The 17,117-nt window shown below is 36.5% G+C and overlaps 3 protein-coding genes across 4 annotated transcripts in view; 1 reads left to right on the top strand and 2 right to left on the bottom strand.

Moving 5' to 3' along the window:
- LOC129789572 (uncharacterized) overlaps positions 1-17,117 on the bottom strand; it is a 656,748-nt gene that overhangs the window by 204,227 nt on the left and 435,404 nt on the right. Inside the window, exon 7 of one of the 2 annotated variants that reach the window (XM_055826452.1) lies at positions 9,437-9,463. The exons of the other annotated variant lie outside the window; for it this stretch is intronic. The gene's annotated coding sequence lies outside the window, so the exon portion shown is untranslated. The remainder of the gene's footprint in view (positions 1-9,436; positions 9,464-17,117) is intronic. 2 annotated transcript variants of the gene reach the window in all.
- The window catches only part of LOC129789567 (rho guanine nucleotide exchange factor 17), a 24,667-nt gene continuing 7,550 nt past the window's right edge, over positions 1-17,117 (top strand). Inside the window, exons 1-11 of the mRNA XM_055826441.1 lie at positions 1-226; positions 351-1,499; positions 1,571-1,904; positions 7,500-7,760; positions 7,834-8,024; positions 8,735-9,085; positions 9,199-9,287; positions 14,909-15,235; positions 15,297-15,570; positions 15,671-16,113; positions 16,185-16,324. Of these exons, the coding sequence (XP_055682416.1) occupies positions 141-226; positions 351-1,499; positions 1,571-1,904; positions 7,500-7,760; positions 7,834-8,024; positions 8,735-9,085; positions 9,199-9,287; positions 14,909-15,235; positions 15,297-15,570; positions 15,671-16,113; positions 16,185-16,324 (3,645 nt within the window). The 5' untranslated portion in view covers positions 1-140. The remainder of the gene's footprint in view (positions 227-350; positions 1,500-1,570; positions 1,905-7,499; positions 7,761-7,833; positions 8,025-8,734; positions 9,086-9,198; positions 9,288-14,908; positions 15,236-15,296; positions 15,571-15,670; positions 16,114-16,184; positions 16,325-17,117) is intronic.
- LOC129789689 (uncharacterized) lies at positions 9,422-12,394 on the bottom strand. Its single transcript, XM_055826692.1, has 4 exons — positions 12,104-12,394; positions 11,850-12,014; positions 11,107-11,771; positions 9,422-9,821 (listed from the first exon to the last, which is right to left on the bottom strand). The coding sequence occupies exons 1-4, from the start codon at positions 12,265-12,267 to the stop codon at positions 9,583-9,585; spliced, it is 1,233 nt and encodes a 410-aa protein (XP_055682667.1). The 5' UTR covers positions 12,268-12,394; the 3' UTR covers positions 9,422-9,582.

The following is a 17,117-nucleotide window of genomic DNA, read 5'->3' on the forward strand; positions in this document are numbered from 1 at the left end:
GCGATTAATGTAAATTTTGTATTTTGTGTGCAAAAAGTGCGTAAAAAAGGTCGGAAAAGTTTAATTTGAAAAAGAAAAGGAAAAGCTTCTCGAAAGGGGTGGAAAAGTGTGTGCCATTGGAGGATGGTGGGTGTAGGTAGATGGTGGAAAAATGTAATTTCCTGGGAAAGTGGAAGAGTTTGAAAAGTTGGGGTACTTTGGGATTTATTTTTATCAATAGCGCAAGGTAATTTATAATTTTAGAAAATGTCCAAAGGAGTGTGCCGCTGCGGGGGTGCGGGACGGCGACACACTCACAGGCGTGGGTAGAAATATGAATGAAATGTCTCTCTTCCCGCTCTCGGACGTAGATCCACGATGGATGAATCGCGTGAGATGAGTGAGCCACCGGAAGCTGCTGCTGCTGCTGCTGCGGGGTGTCCCAGTGGGGGGAAGACACAGCAGCAACGGACGGAACGATTGCGACAGATCACGGAGCTTCTCAAGGAATCCACACCGGTGATCCCCATTGCTCCTGTGCCGCCTCCGAGGAAGATTAAGAGCAAATCCCTGAGTCAGAGGAAGAGTAGCGAAGTGTCCGATGATTCGATAAAGTCTGAAGTGGGTGAGGATGTGGTGGCACTTCCGGCAGAGCCACCAGCTGAATCACCAGCAGTAGAGGAAGTATCAGTAGCAGAACAACCACCAACAGAAGAGCAACCACCAATTGTAGAACAACCAGCAGAAGAGCCACCAATTGTGCCATTAGCTGACCTCCCAGCAAGCAGTGAGAACGCAGAGATAACCCAAAATGTGCCAGAAGAAATTCCCGTCCAGCCCCAGCGTGAGGAGCGTCTCACATTCACGTCCACAACGCACCTGAACATTTCCGAGCCAGAAGAATTCGCCCCACAGCTGCAGGAGTACAATGAAACACTCCCTGTGTGTGTCATTGAGTGCATCTCCCAGGGAGAAGCCCATAAGGACAATCCACTGCATGAATGTCCCGATGAGAAGCCAATAAATGTGCCAGAACCACCAAAAGTGCCCAATTTTCCACCCTCAAATGCCCAGGAAGTGCGCAAGAGGCATGCAGACTTTGACAGGAGTGTCTCCTTCTCCTCAGCTGATGCCCTCCTGTCCAGTGTAACACGCAAAGCCACCGATAAATCCCGCCGACGCAAAGGGATCTACATTCAGTGGCCAATCCGGGAGAGACTCGACACAGTGGAGGTACTCGCCAGTGAGGAGAAGAATAGCAGCTGTGAAACTCTTGCAAGTCAGCGAACACCTGAATTCTCCTTCGATGACCCCGTTTGGTCGGAAGGCTATGAAAATTTCCCCGAAGAGATGGTAAATTCCGGGAAATCCCCCAAAGGACCACTCCCGAGCAATGGGAGATCTTTCTCAAAGCGACCCCTGAGATCCATCCGTGGCCCCTATGGGCAAATGCTGGAGGCAGAGCTCAAGAAACCCGTCAAAGTCTACCACGATCACCTAGCGCTGAGTCTCAACAATGTGTAAGTCCCTCAAGGACATCGCTAAAGAGAAGTGAAGAAACTTCTTAATGATAATTTTCCCCTTTTTGCAGGAACTTCACCTCCGAGGATGCACCAGATGGGAGTGAGAGGAAATTAAATACTCATCCAAGTGAAAAGTCAATAAACTTCCTGAATAACAGTAAATCCTGCGATTGCCGCACAATACTCACGAAGAACACATCAATGGATAGCCTCTGTTCGTCCTACACCAAGGACTACCCACCCCAGAGGAATAGCAATGATGCCACAAGTGCCATAAACAAGGGGCTCCTCATGGATTTCCTGCATCAGTCATCGTCGTGCGATCAGAGTTCCACGGAGCAGCTGCATTCGGCCGATGTGATAGCCACCCTGTCACCGCATGCGTCCCTTCTGCAGCACATGGTGAGTCCGAGCCCCCAAAATCCCATCCGCTTTGTCTCTCGCTCTCTGTGCGTGCATTCCGGCTGTCCGGGAATGTTTATCTGACCCATCATCCGCACGCAAAGCAAAAGCGCGCGGGCCCATTGATAAATATTCCGGAGTGACGATGTTAGTCACACACTGGGGTGTGATTGGAGTGTGTTTATAAACATTCCCAGTAGATTTTCACTTCGCACATTCTCCCAATGACTTCCTCTCTCCCACATTTGGATCCATTTATCCTCTTCACAAGGTGCTGCCCAAAAAAATTCTTTTCAATTTTTTTTTCTTTGAGGAATTTCTTTAAAAGATTTTTTTTTGAAAAATATTTTTAAATCAATCAAGAACTTTTTTTGAGATTGTTAAAAAAAAAAGGAATAGCCAATTAATTCTTTTTAGTATCACCCTGTTGTGTAATAATTTGCAGAAGAGAGTACTGCGCCAATAAATTAGTCGATTTAATTGTGTTAAAATGAATATAAGGGATGGTCACGTTATTTTGGAAACTCGGGGACTTTCAAAAACGATTTTCAAGCCAATTTTGAAACTAAAAATTCGAAATTTGCTTGCACTTTTGTTAAATGGCCAAATACTGATAAGAATTCAGTAATTTCGATTTAGGAAATAAATTTTTGTGCTCAACAAAATTATTTGAAATTCTCACATTTTGGCCATTTTGTTCCTGTAGAGTTTCCAAAATAACGTCCGCATTCCAAAGGTTAAATCATTTTAAGAATATTAGCAAAAATGCTTTTATCATAAAAATTCGAATGGGGCTAAATTAATCAGTGTGAATTTAGAAAGTATAAAGGATAAAAATTTAATGAACGATTTACGGCATTCTAAAACCATTTAGAGCAACGAAATAAAGCCCTTAAAATTTAAATATCCCTAATTTTTAATCTTTTTGACAACTTTTAATCTAATTCAAGCGTCGTTTTAGATGATTTATCATAGGAATTGTGCAAATAAGAATTTAGGATATTTTCTTTTATTTCTAATCTTCATTGTACCTAAAACCGTAATCGCTTATTTTTAGGTGATATCGTTTTTAGTCTTTTCAAACAAAAAATGATCGAAAGCTTAGGCTTAAATTCCAGTTGGGGTAGATTCTGATAAATAAAAAAACACCTAATGAAATTGAAATAAGTAAATAAAATAGATTATGATAAAAATCTCTTCTTTTCTTTTCTTACAATTCGTCAGTTATACATATAAGATTTTTGGTATTCCGGGAAAAATCTTATAGGATTTTCACATTTTGTTTCTACCTTTAATCGTATTTTTGAAGGAAAATTACTTTTCCAGACCTCTCAGAGTTCTTTTTGACTATCTTCCTGAACAACAAATTCTTTGTTTTTCTTTTCTAGAACGACAATAGAACGATTTAAGAACACTCATCTGTCAAAATCTTACAGCAACTTTTCAGTTGTTAGAAAAGAAAAGAAAAGATTTTATCAGAATCTACTCCTTTCTTGCTTAATTACATACCGGATGAGGACATTCAGACAAATTCTTTAATGAAAGCTTTATGCTCAAAATGAAATTGGATTTAAAAAAAAAAACAGACCAACCAAAGCCCTAATTTAAAGCTAAATTAAATATTCATTTGTAAGTTTTTCTAACCACAAAAATTGCCTTATCTATTCATTTAAATTTTTCTTTATTCATTTTTTGTTTCATTTTTAAAAAAAAAATTTTTCACGATTTATTTGCTAAAGAATCAAGCATATTAACAAATCCCTTTTTTAGCTGTGTTTCTTTCAGACACAGCTTTTGTGTACCGAGCAAAATCGAAAGTCGTCAGATCGGGCTCAAACTTGGGATGAGCACGAATTAGGGTCCCCACATTCCAAAAAACGTATGCGCCAAAAAAAAATTTTTCCGGCCGTCCGGCCGGCCGGCCGTCCTTCCGTAGTTCAACCATAAATTGCAAGAGAACGGTAATAGATAGAGACTTGCGGTAAACGGCAAAGTTTAAAAGTCGACTGGAAGACGTCCGATTATGACGTCAAATTTTACCCCCCACCCCTCCGTCCGCCATTTTGAATAACCTCAAAATTTTGTTTTGCCAATATCTCAGTCCCTGTAATAGCTAAAAATCTGAAATTTTAGTATGTTGTAGGGGCCATCAAGACCTTTCCAACGATACCTCATTTTCGAAAATCGGTCAAGCCGTTTAGTCAATATGGCCGCCACAATTTTTCATCGAAAATCGACCATAACTCGAAAACGGCTTGACCGATTTTGATCAACCCGGGGTCAAATGAAAGATCTCAACAAACCCTACAACTCTCTAGAACATCCGAAGTTTCAAAAGTGACCGCTAGGGGGCCAAAAATCAAAAACAAAATTTTCGATTAGTTTTCGATTAATATCTCGAAAACGACGACATAAATTTTTTTCATATGTTGTAGCTGACCATATTATCTAGCTTCATGCCAAAAATGAAGAAAATCTATGGATCCGTTCTCGAGATATAGCCTTCCAAAGTTGGCATGTCATATCTCGGGTTCTACAACCCAACAAACAAAATAGGTTCTATAGTATTCTCACTGAATACTTCAAGTAAAATTTATAAAACCATGAATTTCCTAGAGAACGCTTGTAGATAGCTCATATAAGTCTCTCAGACCATTATGAGCCAATCTGGCGCACTAATAAGGGCCTACAAGAGTTCTCTAGGTTTATCCTATAACAGTCTTATAACTATCTACAATAAATATTATAAGAAAATGAAATACTTATTAGTGCCGTCTTGTAATACACTATGAGAAACTTATAGCACTGCTTATAGGAACGTTATAAAACTTACGAAAAAATTCGTAAAATTTTTAAAAAAGATTTTTAATTATTATTTTTTTCCAATTTTCTATATTATTTTGATTTTTTTGATATTTCGTATTTATATATCATATTATTTTGTGATTATATTATATAATTAATTCATTAATTCATATGTATAATTGATGAACATATGTCTTGGATAACTTCCTCTGCATTCCGGGAACATATCTGAAAGAGTTGAGAATACACACATATCTTGCCAGGCAAATGTGTGAATTTCGTATTTAACAAAACTCCTTAGAATTTATTTCTACCGAAGTATACGGGATATTTGGTACACTTTTATACTCGTAGAACATTATGGGAACTCTTTAGAACCTTCTGAGAATTGAATTCTTATAACGATCTAGTTAGCTCCTCAAAAATGCTCTCTATTAAAATTTCGCATCTCCCTTGAGAAAGTATTGTACGTACGCGACAAATTTACTTTTTCATGTGAAAAATTGCCTTTCTCAGCTACCATACTTTTGCATGGTAGAGGCGATATGTCAATGCTAATTAAATACGAGAAAAAATATTTTCTTTTTTTTTTCTTTGAAAAATCAACTAGATGATGTATTGTTGCGCATATGTATTAGATCGATTAGATCTCAAAAAATAATTTATATTTAGCAATGAAAATATAACTTTAATAATAATTTTTCATTAAGGGAGAAAGAGGTTTCATAAAAATCCTATAAGCAGTTCTATAAAATTCTTATTGCATGCTATAAGCATTCTTTTAAGTATATTTATCTTATAATACCCCATTATGAAACATATTTTCTTGTAGATTATTGGTTCTATATGGATAGGCTGTAGGCTTTTATAAGAAGACATTATTGGAATTATTTTCCTGAGAACAAAAGACTCATATCGAAGTCCTATAGAGAACTACAATCATGGCTTATAAGAGCAAAATTCTAGTAGAACATATAGCCTATTTAATCCCTTTATAAGACAAAAAGTTCTGTGTTACACCATTATAACACCTTTTTAGAACTTTTAGTCTTTTAAGCCAAATGAAATGTTTGTTGGGAAGTCCGATCTGGATCAACTCAAGCGCAAATGAAAGGTTTCGAGAAACCCTACAAATGTCTAGAACATTGCAACTTCGAGAAATGACCGCAAGAGGCGCTAAAGTCAAAAACAAAGTTTTCGAAAATTTCGAACTCGAATTTTTCGAAAATGGCGACATAAATTTTTTTCATTTTTCGATATGTTATAGCTGACTTCAAGACCTTTCAAACAAAAAAAAATTTATGAAAATCTATGGATCCGTTCTCGAGATATGGCCTTCCAAAAATTTCTTAGGGTATGACTTTTCAACTTTTCCCGACTTTGCGCGTATTTAAATTAATTCGCGTTCTAGTTTGCTCTCACAAAATTGGTACACTGAAAGAAACACAGCTCCTGTAAGCTTGGTCAGCTTACCAGTACATTTTTAAATGAATTTTATGAAATTTATGAGTTTCATAAAAATTCCACATAAATTAAAAAAAAAATTAAATAAAAGAAAAGAAATTCCGGAATTAGCTCAAAGAAATTTCCATGGCGCAGTGCTCCAGATGTTGTGTGGAAATGTGCTATATGAGAGAGATTTTCATTTCCATACACGCATGAGTATTGTTTTTCCCCAATCATCCTTCATCTCCATCGACAATTTTCCAAACGACGCAGTATTATTTATAGCCAAAGCTGAGCCGTTATGAAAATCTCTTTTGGATAATCTTTTTGATCATTTTAGAGGCTTTGTGTGTGAATTTTCTCAATATTCAGTCAAACTATTCCCTTTTGATAGGCCATTTCTCTGAAGATTTGTAGGCTTTTAGGGTTTTATTTTGATAAAAAAGAGGAGAAATTGAGATTTTTTTTAAAGATTTTTATGCGCATATATTTATAGAGCCTGTGCGACGAAGGCATAGAAGAAGAGAGAGAGAATTAAAAAAAAAGCTGTGTGAGTTATGTTTGGGAGGGAAGAGCTTTTTTTCAGTGTTGGAGAAAATGTATTTTTTCCTCTCTATTGATAGTCAATTTTCCTTCTTCTGTTTTCTTTTTTCTCCAACACTCGCTGAGAATTTTGTAAAATTATAAGAAGAGAGCGCGAGAGAGAGAAAATCTGTGAATGTGTGTGGTGTTTGCTCGTGAAGGAGGGGAATGAAAAAGGCCAGGAAGTGGAAAATTGGGAAATTCAGTGTGTGGAAGTGCGTCTTCGTGGAAAATTGCAGAGGAGTAGTCAAAGTATTTTTTTTTATTAGCGTAGTTAAAGTAAAAAGTTCATTTCGGCCTAATTGAGGGTGTTTCTGTGGCAAGAATCCTCATGTTTTTTTCACTGGGATGTGCCATTTTGTGATTAATTGTACGAATTTTCCGTGAAAAAGCCTCCGAAAAGGGGGAAATTTTGGGGTATTCTCGTGGGTGTTGCTTTTTTTCCGTGCTGACGGCCTCGAGACAATGGCTCAAGTGAACAGTAACAAGTGTGACGACACAAATTCTTCACGTACCAAATACATGCTCAAAATGTACGGCACTAGTTCGGATTCAGAGGAAGATCCTGAGGAACTCAGGAGGTCCTCAACACTCTCGAATAATTTCTATCAGAGCATTGCTGAAAGTGTGAGTTTTTCTGGCTATTTTTTTTGTTGTTGCTTTGGCAAAAGGATGAGCCTTATGAGGGAATTTTCTGTTGTTGTGGATGAAAGGATCCGCCCATTCCTTAAGGGTTTTTCTCTACCTTTTCTTGTTCTTCAGGACACACGAACGCACATTGTCATCGAATTGTACAACACGGAACAATCCTACGTGGAGTCCTTGCAGACCATTGTGCAGAAATACATGAATCCCCTGAAGAGTAGTGACTGTGAAGTGTCCATTGACGCGCAAATTGTCGATGATATCTTCTACATGGTGCCATCAATTCTCAGCATTCATGAGGGCTTTCTGGATGAGCTGAAGAAGCGCCTCGACTGCTGGAATTCCAATCAAATCATCGGGGATGTTTTCAATAATGTTGTATGTTCAATGAAGAATTTTTAAAAGGAATTTCCGGGTTATCCTTTCTTGCCTTTTTATTTTTTTTCTGTAGTTTTCCTGTGGAGCAGTTTTGGAGATTTATTCGAATTTCGTCAATAATCTGAGCAAAGCAAGGGATTCCATACGGAGTTGCTGCTCAACGCAAGCTTCCTTTGCGCGCTTCCTTGAGGTTCAAGCCAAGGAGCACAAAGGAAAATTACCATTAGATAATCTTCTCATTAAACCAATTCAGAAATTCCCAAAGTAAGTTCTTTAGAATTCTTATTTTTTCTTTCATTTAATTTCTTTTAAAATTTAGTTCTAAAAAAACTAAAACTCTAAAAAATCTGCAGAAGAAATTCTTTAGGTTTTACTTCTTTAAAATCCTTGAATTTAACCAAAATGACATTTCTTTAAAAATGTTTGATATTTTTCTTAAAACGTATAATGTTAATTTTATCGTTAGATAATTTTTTAACGTTTAACTTTTTAACCTAAAACGTTTCTTTTTTTAACACACTTTCTAATATTTTTTAACGTTTGAGTTCAGTTTCCTAACGTTTGACGAATTCAAAGTTTGACTCTTCTTTTTTCAGCTTTTGACGTTTCTTTAAGTTTGACATTTTCTTTTGAAGACTATAACGTTCGATTGAATGTCTGATTTTTTTCTAACGTTTGACATTAATTTTCTCACATTGGAATTTTCTTTTATATTTCTAATATTTTTTTCAAACGTTTAATGCTTTTTATAACGTTTAAAGTTGAATTTTTAATTATAATTTACTTGAAAATGATTTGTTTAGACCTATAAAAGGAAGCTCTAATTTTTTAGGGGTTGTTTAGACACCTTCAATGTTTACGCTCCTGATAACTTCTTCCTCCTCCTAATTCACGAAAATTTTCTCCTGATCCGTAAAATAATATCTTTTCCAGGAATTAAAGGATAAAAATAAAAATATTTTTCAATTTTGCAGCTACGAATTAATTCTTTCACGCCTCATTAAACACACTGATAGTGAGCATCCTGACCAGGCTCTCCTCCTGGAGGCCAACAAGACTGTCCACAGAATTCTGCTTCACATAAACTGCAAGGAACGCGAAGCACTGCAAAGTGGGCAACGTGAGGCAGTTCTGAGGGAGATTGAGAGTGCCATTGAGGGGGTGTCGAATCTCGTCACAACCGACCGATCCTTCATTGCCTTTGACCTCGTTACAATCTTCTCGGGCCAGTCGGCACGGAAGGAACGTGGGCTGTTCCTCTTCAGTGATTTGATCATCCTAACGAGTATTAAACGACGAAGCGGCACAGTTCGCAAACCAAATATGTAAGTGCAAGCATATGGATGGCATTTGTTCTTTCCGCGTCCACTGTTTATAAGTTTCTCTGCAAATTCATAATTATTCTCTCTCTCTCTCATGCTTCTTTCACAACCACCAGAATTAACTACAACATTGCCGCCAACGTCGAGACGAACAAATATAAATTTCTCACGAAAATACCGATAAGTGATTTGGAGTTTGTCAAGAGTGAGTAAATTCCTTCTTTTTTATATTCTTTCGCTTCATATTTTGTTGTTGCTTTTATCAAAAGCTCTGGAGGGAGATTTTTGCTGATTTAGGAAGCACATGAAAAGTTGGGGTTGATAAGATAAAATCCACTCTTTTGGGTGCCACACCATATTTTTTTTTATTTCATTTATTTTCTATTCTGTATCATATCTCTGTTGTACATAAGTATGCAATGATGTTAGTTTCTCTCTTATGCGGATTATAGAAAAAAAAAAGAAGAGATGGAATGCCGGAAGGGGGGATACGATGGGATTTAGTTCTGAAATTTGCCAATTAGACCTTTAATCTTGCCCTCAGAGAAGGCCCAGTCGAGGCGACCGTTGTCATTGAAGGCATACAGGAGGGTCGTTACGTCCTTCTTGATGTCTGAGAAAATTTCCACGAGCTCTTTCTCCGACACTGGGGCCACGGTGTTCTCAGCTTGATCGCGTGGGAGGACAATATTGGTGTTGGCACGAAGAATTGGAGCAATGGCCAGGAGATAGGTCAATTCTGGAAAGTGGGAAGAAAATTTAAAATGAACGAAAAAATGTCATTGATTATATTTTTAAAGTTTAATTTGTTTTTGATGCTTTGATGGTTTATTTTGTTTAGTTTTCTTTACGATAAAAGAATCTTTTTTGATTGTTTATTTGAATTTTAGATACTTTTTATGGTTAAAAATAACCGCAAATTTTTTTAAAGAGGAATTCACGAAATTCTAATAAGGAATGGACGTACGGAAGAATTTTCTTACAAACAGATAAGAATAGATAAAAAATTAATCAATTCCGATTCCGTCAAAGTATTTCCTTATCATATTTCCATCATAATGAAGCTTAAGGAGTCTTACGATTGTTAAGAAGCGGCGTTGTTGATGGTTGTTATTTAAATATTAATGTTAAAAGAAAAGGTCAAAGAATGATCGATTAATTATTTAAGAGATTTCCATGAGGTTCTCTTTGATTTTAACGTTAAAAAACTCTTCAAAATTACATTTAAAACTTAACTTTATTGCAAATAATTATTAAGATTTGAGAACTAAAAGAAGATAAAGTACTTTATAAAAGAAGAAAATCGTGTCAAAGTCCTACAGTTTCCTTCATGATCATTGTCCTTTTCTGATCATTATTGAGGTTTATACGATCACTTGATCATAGAATTTTTAAGAGATTAACTCATCATTTAAAAATAAATAAACTTTTAACTTTAAATGATCAAAATCTATCAAAACATATTGATTTTTTTTACAATTAAAGATCGGTAGTTTTATTAAATATATTTTGGACATATTTGATGGAGAATGATCAGTGATCTTTCGAAAAATCTTCAAATGATCTTCTTTGGATCCTCATGAACTGAAAAAGTCATAAAAAACAATGAAAATCGTTTCAAAGTTCTTCATTTTTTTTATAAAATTTGTTAGAAGTCAACCCATAATCTTATTCTGATTATTCTTAAAGCCTTTACGATCACTTGAACATTACGGAATTTTTAAGAGAACTAAGATCTCTTACACTTGAACATAAATAAACCTTCAAAAGGATAAAAATCAGTTGAAAAATCTTCATCAATGATTAATCAACTAAATTAATAAGAAATGATCATAAAAAAAACCCCAAAAGACAGCTTCGAAGGATCTTCTACAGATCTTCGGTTTAATCAGAGATCCTTACAATCCTTTAAAAGACCTTCAGAACTAGCACAAGAATCTTTCCCAATAAGATTTCAATTCAAAATCATTATTCCTTAAAAATTCAAGGAAAAAAGGCAGAAAAGTAAAATTTCTTTAACTCACCAAGAGCACAATTCTTAAGGATGTCAATTTGGATTTCATTGAGAGTGGGAATGTGTCCCTTGTAGTTGAGTTTCTCGAGGACAAACTTGAGTGTCTCGTGATAAGCGTAAATCAACTGATCGCGTGACTCTATCAGCGTCTTGTACTCCACGGCAGTGTTGAGGAAGTACAGCAAATCAATGAGTGGTGACCCAACAACGGCACTCTGGAAGCCAACAAAGAGAGCATCCACGAGGTTGCTGTCCTCGTACTTGAAGAAGATGTTCCGTGTCCAGAAGTCACCGTGATTGAGGACACGGAATGGGGTTGCGCGCGTGTAGTCGCCAATGGCTTTGGGGACAATTTTTGTGCTGAGTGTCTTCAATTTATCAAAAATCATCCCATCGAGTTGGAGTGGATTCGACGGGTGGGTAATCTTCTTGAAGATGTCTTGATAAAATGTGCCAGTTTGGCGTGTGAGAAGTCCCACTGTGTACCCCTCGAAGGCGTCGGCGTCATTGGTGATGGCAAGGGCGGAGGCTGCATGGAAAAAGGCCATTTTCTGCAGAGAGATCTTGCTCTGTTCCAAATTTAGACCTGTTTTAATGTATTCTGCGTGGTAGCCGTTGGCTGTGATGTCCTCGAAGACAAACACCTCCCTTGGTTCCTGCGTAATGGAAATGAGACTGCAAAAAGAGAGTGGGAAGATTATCCTTTTGTGCTTCTTTTTAACCTGAATTTCCCTTTTAATCTGACCGACTTACTCTGGGACAAATTTAATATTTCCCGCACACTTCAGGAGGAGGTTCGTGATTGAGGGGATTTTTTCCTCGTAGACATCACGATCGCGTGGATTCCTCCCCTTGGCATCTCCATTGATCTTCACAATGAACGAAAGGGAGCCATCAGTTGAATTTCGGGACGTAAATCTAAATCAAAACGAAATAAATTAATTACGTGCGAACGGTGAGAGAAGAGCGCGCGATTGAAAGGAAAATTGAATTGAGAGCTCTCTTACTTGATAAGCACCCTCTTCATGAAGAAACTTCCTTCATTGGCAATCACTTCACTGGATTGTTCCACGGAATAAGCTTTGATTTTCACATCATTCTCACGGAAACTCCCCTCAATGAGATTTCTCAAGTACAGAGAATTTATAAACTTGGCACGTTCGTCAATCATGATGCGTTCTCTTCAACAACAACAAAAAACTAAATTACTTCACACCACAATCTCAGAAAATTCAAAGACAAGGAGGGAGAGCGCACCTTTTTAATACTTCCGAGCGCCGTGAAAATGAGTTGGAAAATGAAAGAGCAACCCCGGAGGTTATTTTTTCGCCATAAAAAGCATTTCATAATCATTGCGGTTGATATCGCGAGATATTGATAAAATACACACAAAAAGTGAAAGACGTCCACCGAATTTTTGCCTCTTCTCGATAACAAGGCGCGATGTATTAATTGTGGGAAGCCGGTGTGCGATAGCAGAAAGGCAATAAATTAAGCAATTTGCCAAAAAAAAAAATTCATAAAAGTCATAAGATTCTGGTTGAAGATCATCTGATGCCAAAAATTTTTGCATTCAAATTTTCTGAAGAAAGAAAATTCAATTTTCAAGCAAAGAGAAAAACTCCTCAAAAATAAATTTGTGAATTTTCCTTTTAGCTAATCTCGTGGTTTTTCCATTTGAGAGGTTTTTGGTGATAGCACTACTACTTTTCTTAATTTTTTTTTATTATCTCAATAAAGTCTAGAAGGGGCCGGCTAATAAATTGCCTTCTCACTTTGACTACCTGTCTCACCAGGTATTACCTAATTGAATTTATTTGTCAAACAGTGAGGAGCAGAATTGAACGATTTTCGAATCATTTTTGCAAGTTTTATGCGGGAAATTGATTTTTAAGAAAAAAATCTTTCATGGATTTTATTCAATTCTTAAAATTGCAGGAATATTCTTTAAGAAATTAGTTTTTTTAGCTGTGTTTCTTTCAGACACAGCTTTTGTGTACCGAGCAAAATCGAAAGTCGTCAGATCGGGCTCAAACTTGGGATGAGCACGAATTAGGGTCCCTACATTCCAAAAAACGTATGCGCCAAAAAATTTTTTTTCCGGCCGTCCGTCCGGCCGTCCGGCCGTCCGCCGTGGTTCAACCATAAATTGCAAGAGAACGGTAATAGATAGAGACTTGCGGTAAACGGCAAAGTTTAAAAGTCGACTGGAAGAGGTCAGATTATGACGTCAAATTTTACCCCCCACCCTCGCATCCGCCATTTTGAATAACCTGCAAATTTTGTTTTCGCTATATCTCAGCCCCTGTAATAGCTAAAAATCTGAAATTTTAGTATGTTGTAGGGGACATCAAGAGCTTTCCAACGATACCTCATTTTCGAAAATCGGTCAAGCCGTTTAGTCAATATGGCCGCCACAATTTTTCATCGAAAATCGACCATAACTCGAAAACGGCTTGACCGATTTTGATCAACCCGGGCTCAAATGAAAGATCTCAACAAACCCTACAACTCTCTAGAACATCCAAAGTTTCAAAAGTGACCGCTAGGGGGCCAAAAATCAAAAACAAAATTTTCGATGAGTTTTCGATGAATATCTCGAAAACGCCATTATCGATTTGCTTCATTTTTTGATATATTATAGCTTACTATAACATCTATTTATAAAAAAAAAATTAAAAAAATTTATGTCGCCATTTTGAAAATATTGAGTTCCAACTTTGACATGTCATATCTCGGGTTCTACTAGTCCGATTTTGATCAACTCAAGCGCAAATGAAAGGTTTCGTGAAACCCTACAAATGTCTAGAACATTGCAAATTCGAGAAATGACCGCGAGAGGCGCTAAAGTCAATATCAAAATTTTCGAAAATTTCGAACTCGAATTTTTTCGAAAATGCTTTTTTCGATTTACTTCATATTTTAATATGTTATAGTTGAGATTAAGACCTTTCCAACGATAGCTCAAACTCGAAAATCTATGGAGCCGTTCCCGAGATATGGCGTTTTAAAGATTTCTCGGGGGATAAATTTTCAACTTTTCCCGACTTTGCGCGTATTTAAATTAATTTACGCTCTAGTTTGCTCTCACAAAATTGGTACACTGAAAGAAACACAGCTCTCGTAAGCTTGGTCAGCTTACCAGTACATTTTTAAATCAAAAGAGGAGCAAAAATAATTAAATTTTGGCGTTTATTTGAAAGATTTTTGTTAAAAAAACAATTAATTTTTTTTTCCTTTTTTAGATTTATTCAAAGCTTAAAAATGCAGTAAAATTGTCAAATAAATTGATGAAAATTTGAAAACTTTGTTGTACGAACATAAATCTATTCTGCTTACATCGGGGTGCAATGGTTAACGTGTCCGCCTTTTCACCGTGATTATCCTGAGTTCAATTCGAGGTCGGAACTGCTTTTCTCCCTTACTTTCAATGCAATTTTCTAAGAATTTTCTATACTTTTATCAACTTTTATTACCCCATTATTGAATTCTAATCCTAATTTGATATAAAAAGTATTGAAAAAAAAGAACGAAAAAAGATCAAATTTCAGTCTTGATTCGAACTCGTGATAAACGTTGTGAAAAGACGAGTACTTTAACGATTATACTACGAAGTAAGAAAAGTAAATTCATCTTGCTACCACAAAATTTTCTTTTTTCCTTTAAATTAAAACGGAATATGTGCATTTTTTCGATTATTGTTTAAAATAGGCTTAAAATATTTTTTTATTTAAAGAAAAATCACAAAAATTTCAATTCTCAACAGAAATCTTTAATAATTATTAATTAATTCCTACATGTTTCTTATGCAGCCAAAGATGACAATAGTCGTAAGAGTATTAAGGAGATTGAGTATTTGATGGAGGATTCGAAGAAGATTCAGCAAATTCTTGCTGCAGTAATCACCCTCCGATGCCCACATCAGCATCTCGAGGAGGCAGCGCGTGAGCTGGAGAAGGATCTCGAGAAGCAATTGAGTGAGAAGCAGCTCAATGATGGTCAATTGAGTGTGTTGGAGTTTACAGTTGGGGGGAATTCGAGTGGATCCGAAGGTGGGCAGCACATGTCCATACAATTTGTAAATCCTGAACGGAGAAGTGTGTGGGAACAGGCTTTCCGGGAGGCAAAGCAAAAGTTTGGTAAGAAAAGATAAGACTCTTTGAATGATTTTTCTTCCAATAGAAAATTTCTTCATTTTAGCATCGAATTTAGAGACGATCCCCATGCCTGAGTTTATCTCATCAATTCCCATCCGGAAGACGCGTGCTGGACTTCAGTTTACATGCGCCGCCTCTACGTTGGGGGCTCAAAATGATGTGTGGGTGTGCAATAGCGATGGCTACGTGGGGCAAGTTTGTGTCCTCAGCCTAAATGCCGAACCGACGGTCACGAGTTGCAATGGTGTGTGCAATGCGCGTATTTTGTGTGTGACTTCGGTACCATCGGAAATTGAGTGGCAGCCCGCAGATAAAGGGTAATAGAGAGCGACTCCCATCTAATCGTTTTGCCATCGAAACTCCATTCAAAAGCTTATCGGCATGTGTTGAATAATATTTTTGTGTTGCCTTTTATAGAAGTGCCAACGTGACTAATCAGCTGAAAAGTACGCCGTCATTCGAGGAGAACACCGAGAATTGCACAAAATCCATCAAAGTTCAATCCCTCTCGGCAATCTTCAATAACATCCACCTCGATTCCAGCAGCTCGAGTGACAATGAGTCCGAAAAGGATTTTTCAGCTGACACCAAATGCAACCTCCACGGTCATCCCAACAAGTCTGACCTACATCCGCTGCAGCCCTTCGACTGCGGCGACTTCAGTCAGTCAACAATGTGGTTGGGCACAGAGGATGGGTGCATTCATGTCTACAATTGCTCCGATAACATTCGAATAAAGCGCAACAAGATTAAGATGCAGCACAATAGTGCAGTCTATCACATTCTCTACATGAACAATAAGGTCTACGTGGCTCTAGCCAATGGGGATCTCATTATCTACACGAGAGAGAATCTCGGAAGTGAGTCTTCTCAGCTTGAAATTTAATCCTTTTAATTGTAAAATATCAATTAATTTGCAATTTTCTCTAAGCTGGATGGAATACATCAGACCCAACAACACTGACAATTGGCTCAGCTTCTAATCCCATCACGAAGCTCCTAAATGTAGATGGAAAATTATGGTGCTCAATACAGGGAGTTATTAAAATCTTCAATGTTTCAACACATCAGGTGAGTCCTCAAAATTTATTTTTAATTTATTTTGCTGTGAGAATATTTTTAGGTGATTTCTTTTGTTCAGAAAGTTACGAAGAAATTTAAATTTTGTTAAAAGAAAACATTAAATGGAATATTAAAATTTAAAAATTAGGAAAATTTCCTGCTTTACAGTAAAAGAAAAATCTTAATTAGAACAGTTATTAGAGAAAGGATTTTACTAGGCTTTGAAAAAACTTCTTACGCACTTCATTTGACACTAATCTCTTTTATTAATTTTGAATATTCTTATTGATAAAACTAGAATTTAAAACTGATAAAGAAATTCATTAATAAAGGTTTAGCGATGCGAGAGAACACAGTTAAGGATCGTTAGCAGTTTCTTAAAATAATTTCGCCGCCGGCATTTTGAAGACTTAATTTCTCTTCATTGGGCCTGAAAAATCTATTTATAAACCTGATGAAGATGGAATAAAGCCTTCGAACGAAACGTCTCATGTGAAATTGTTTTGAGAAGCTATCGAACAATTTTACTGAACAATTCTTTTCTAATTCTAATGCTTTTTTTTGAGTTCTTAATCAATTTTAAAATATCTTTGAAACTAGATAATCTGCGAGTCTTGAAAATTATTTAGATTTTTTTGGTTTTTAATTTGGTGATCTTATAAAATTTTTAAAAAGAATAATAATACCTATTAATAAAAAAAATCATTCAAGCATTTAAAAATCTTTAACTTTTGATAAATATTTTATTTTTAACTCTTAAACACTTTAAGAAAACCTATATAAGTTTAGGTTCAAGTCGATT

Source organism: Lutzomyia longipalpis, chromosome 2 (assembly GCF_024334085.1).
Source record: "Lutzomyia longipalpis isolate SR_M1_2022 chromosome 2, ASM2433408v1".
NCBI classification, from domain to species: domain Eukaryota; kingdom Metazoa; phylum Arthropoda; class Insecta; order Diptera; family Psychodidae; genus Lutzomyia; species Lutzomyia longipalpis.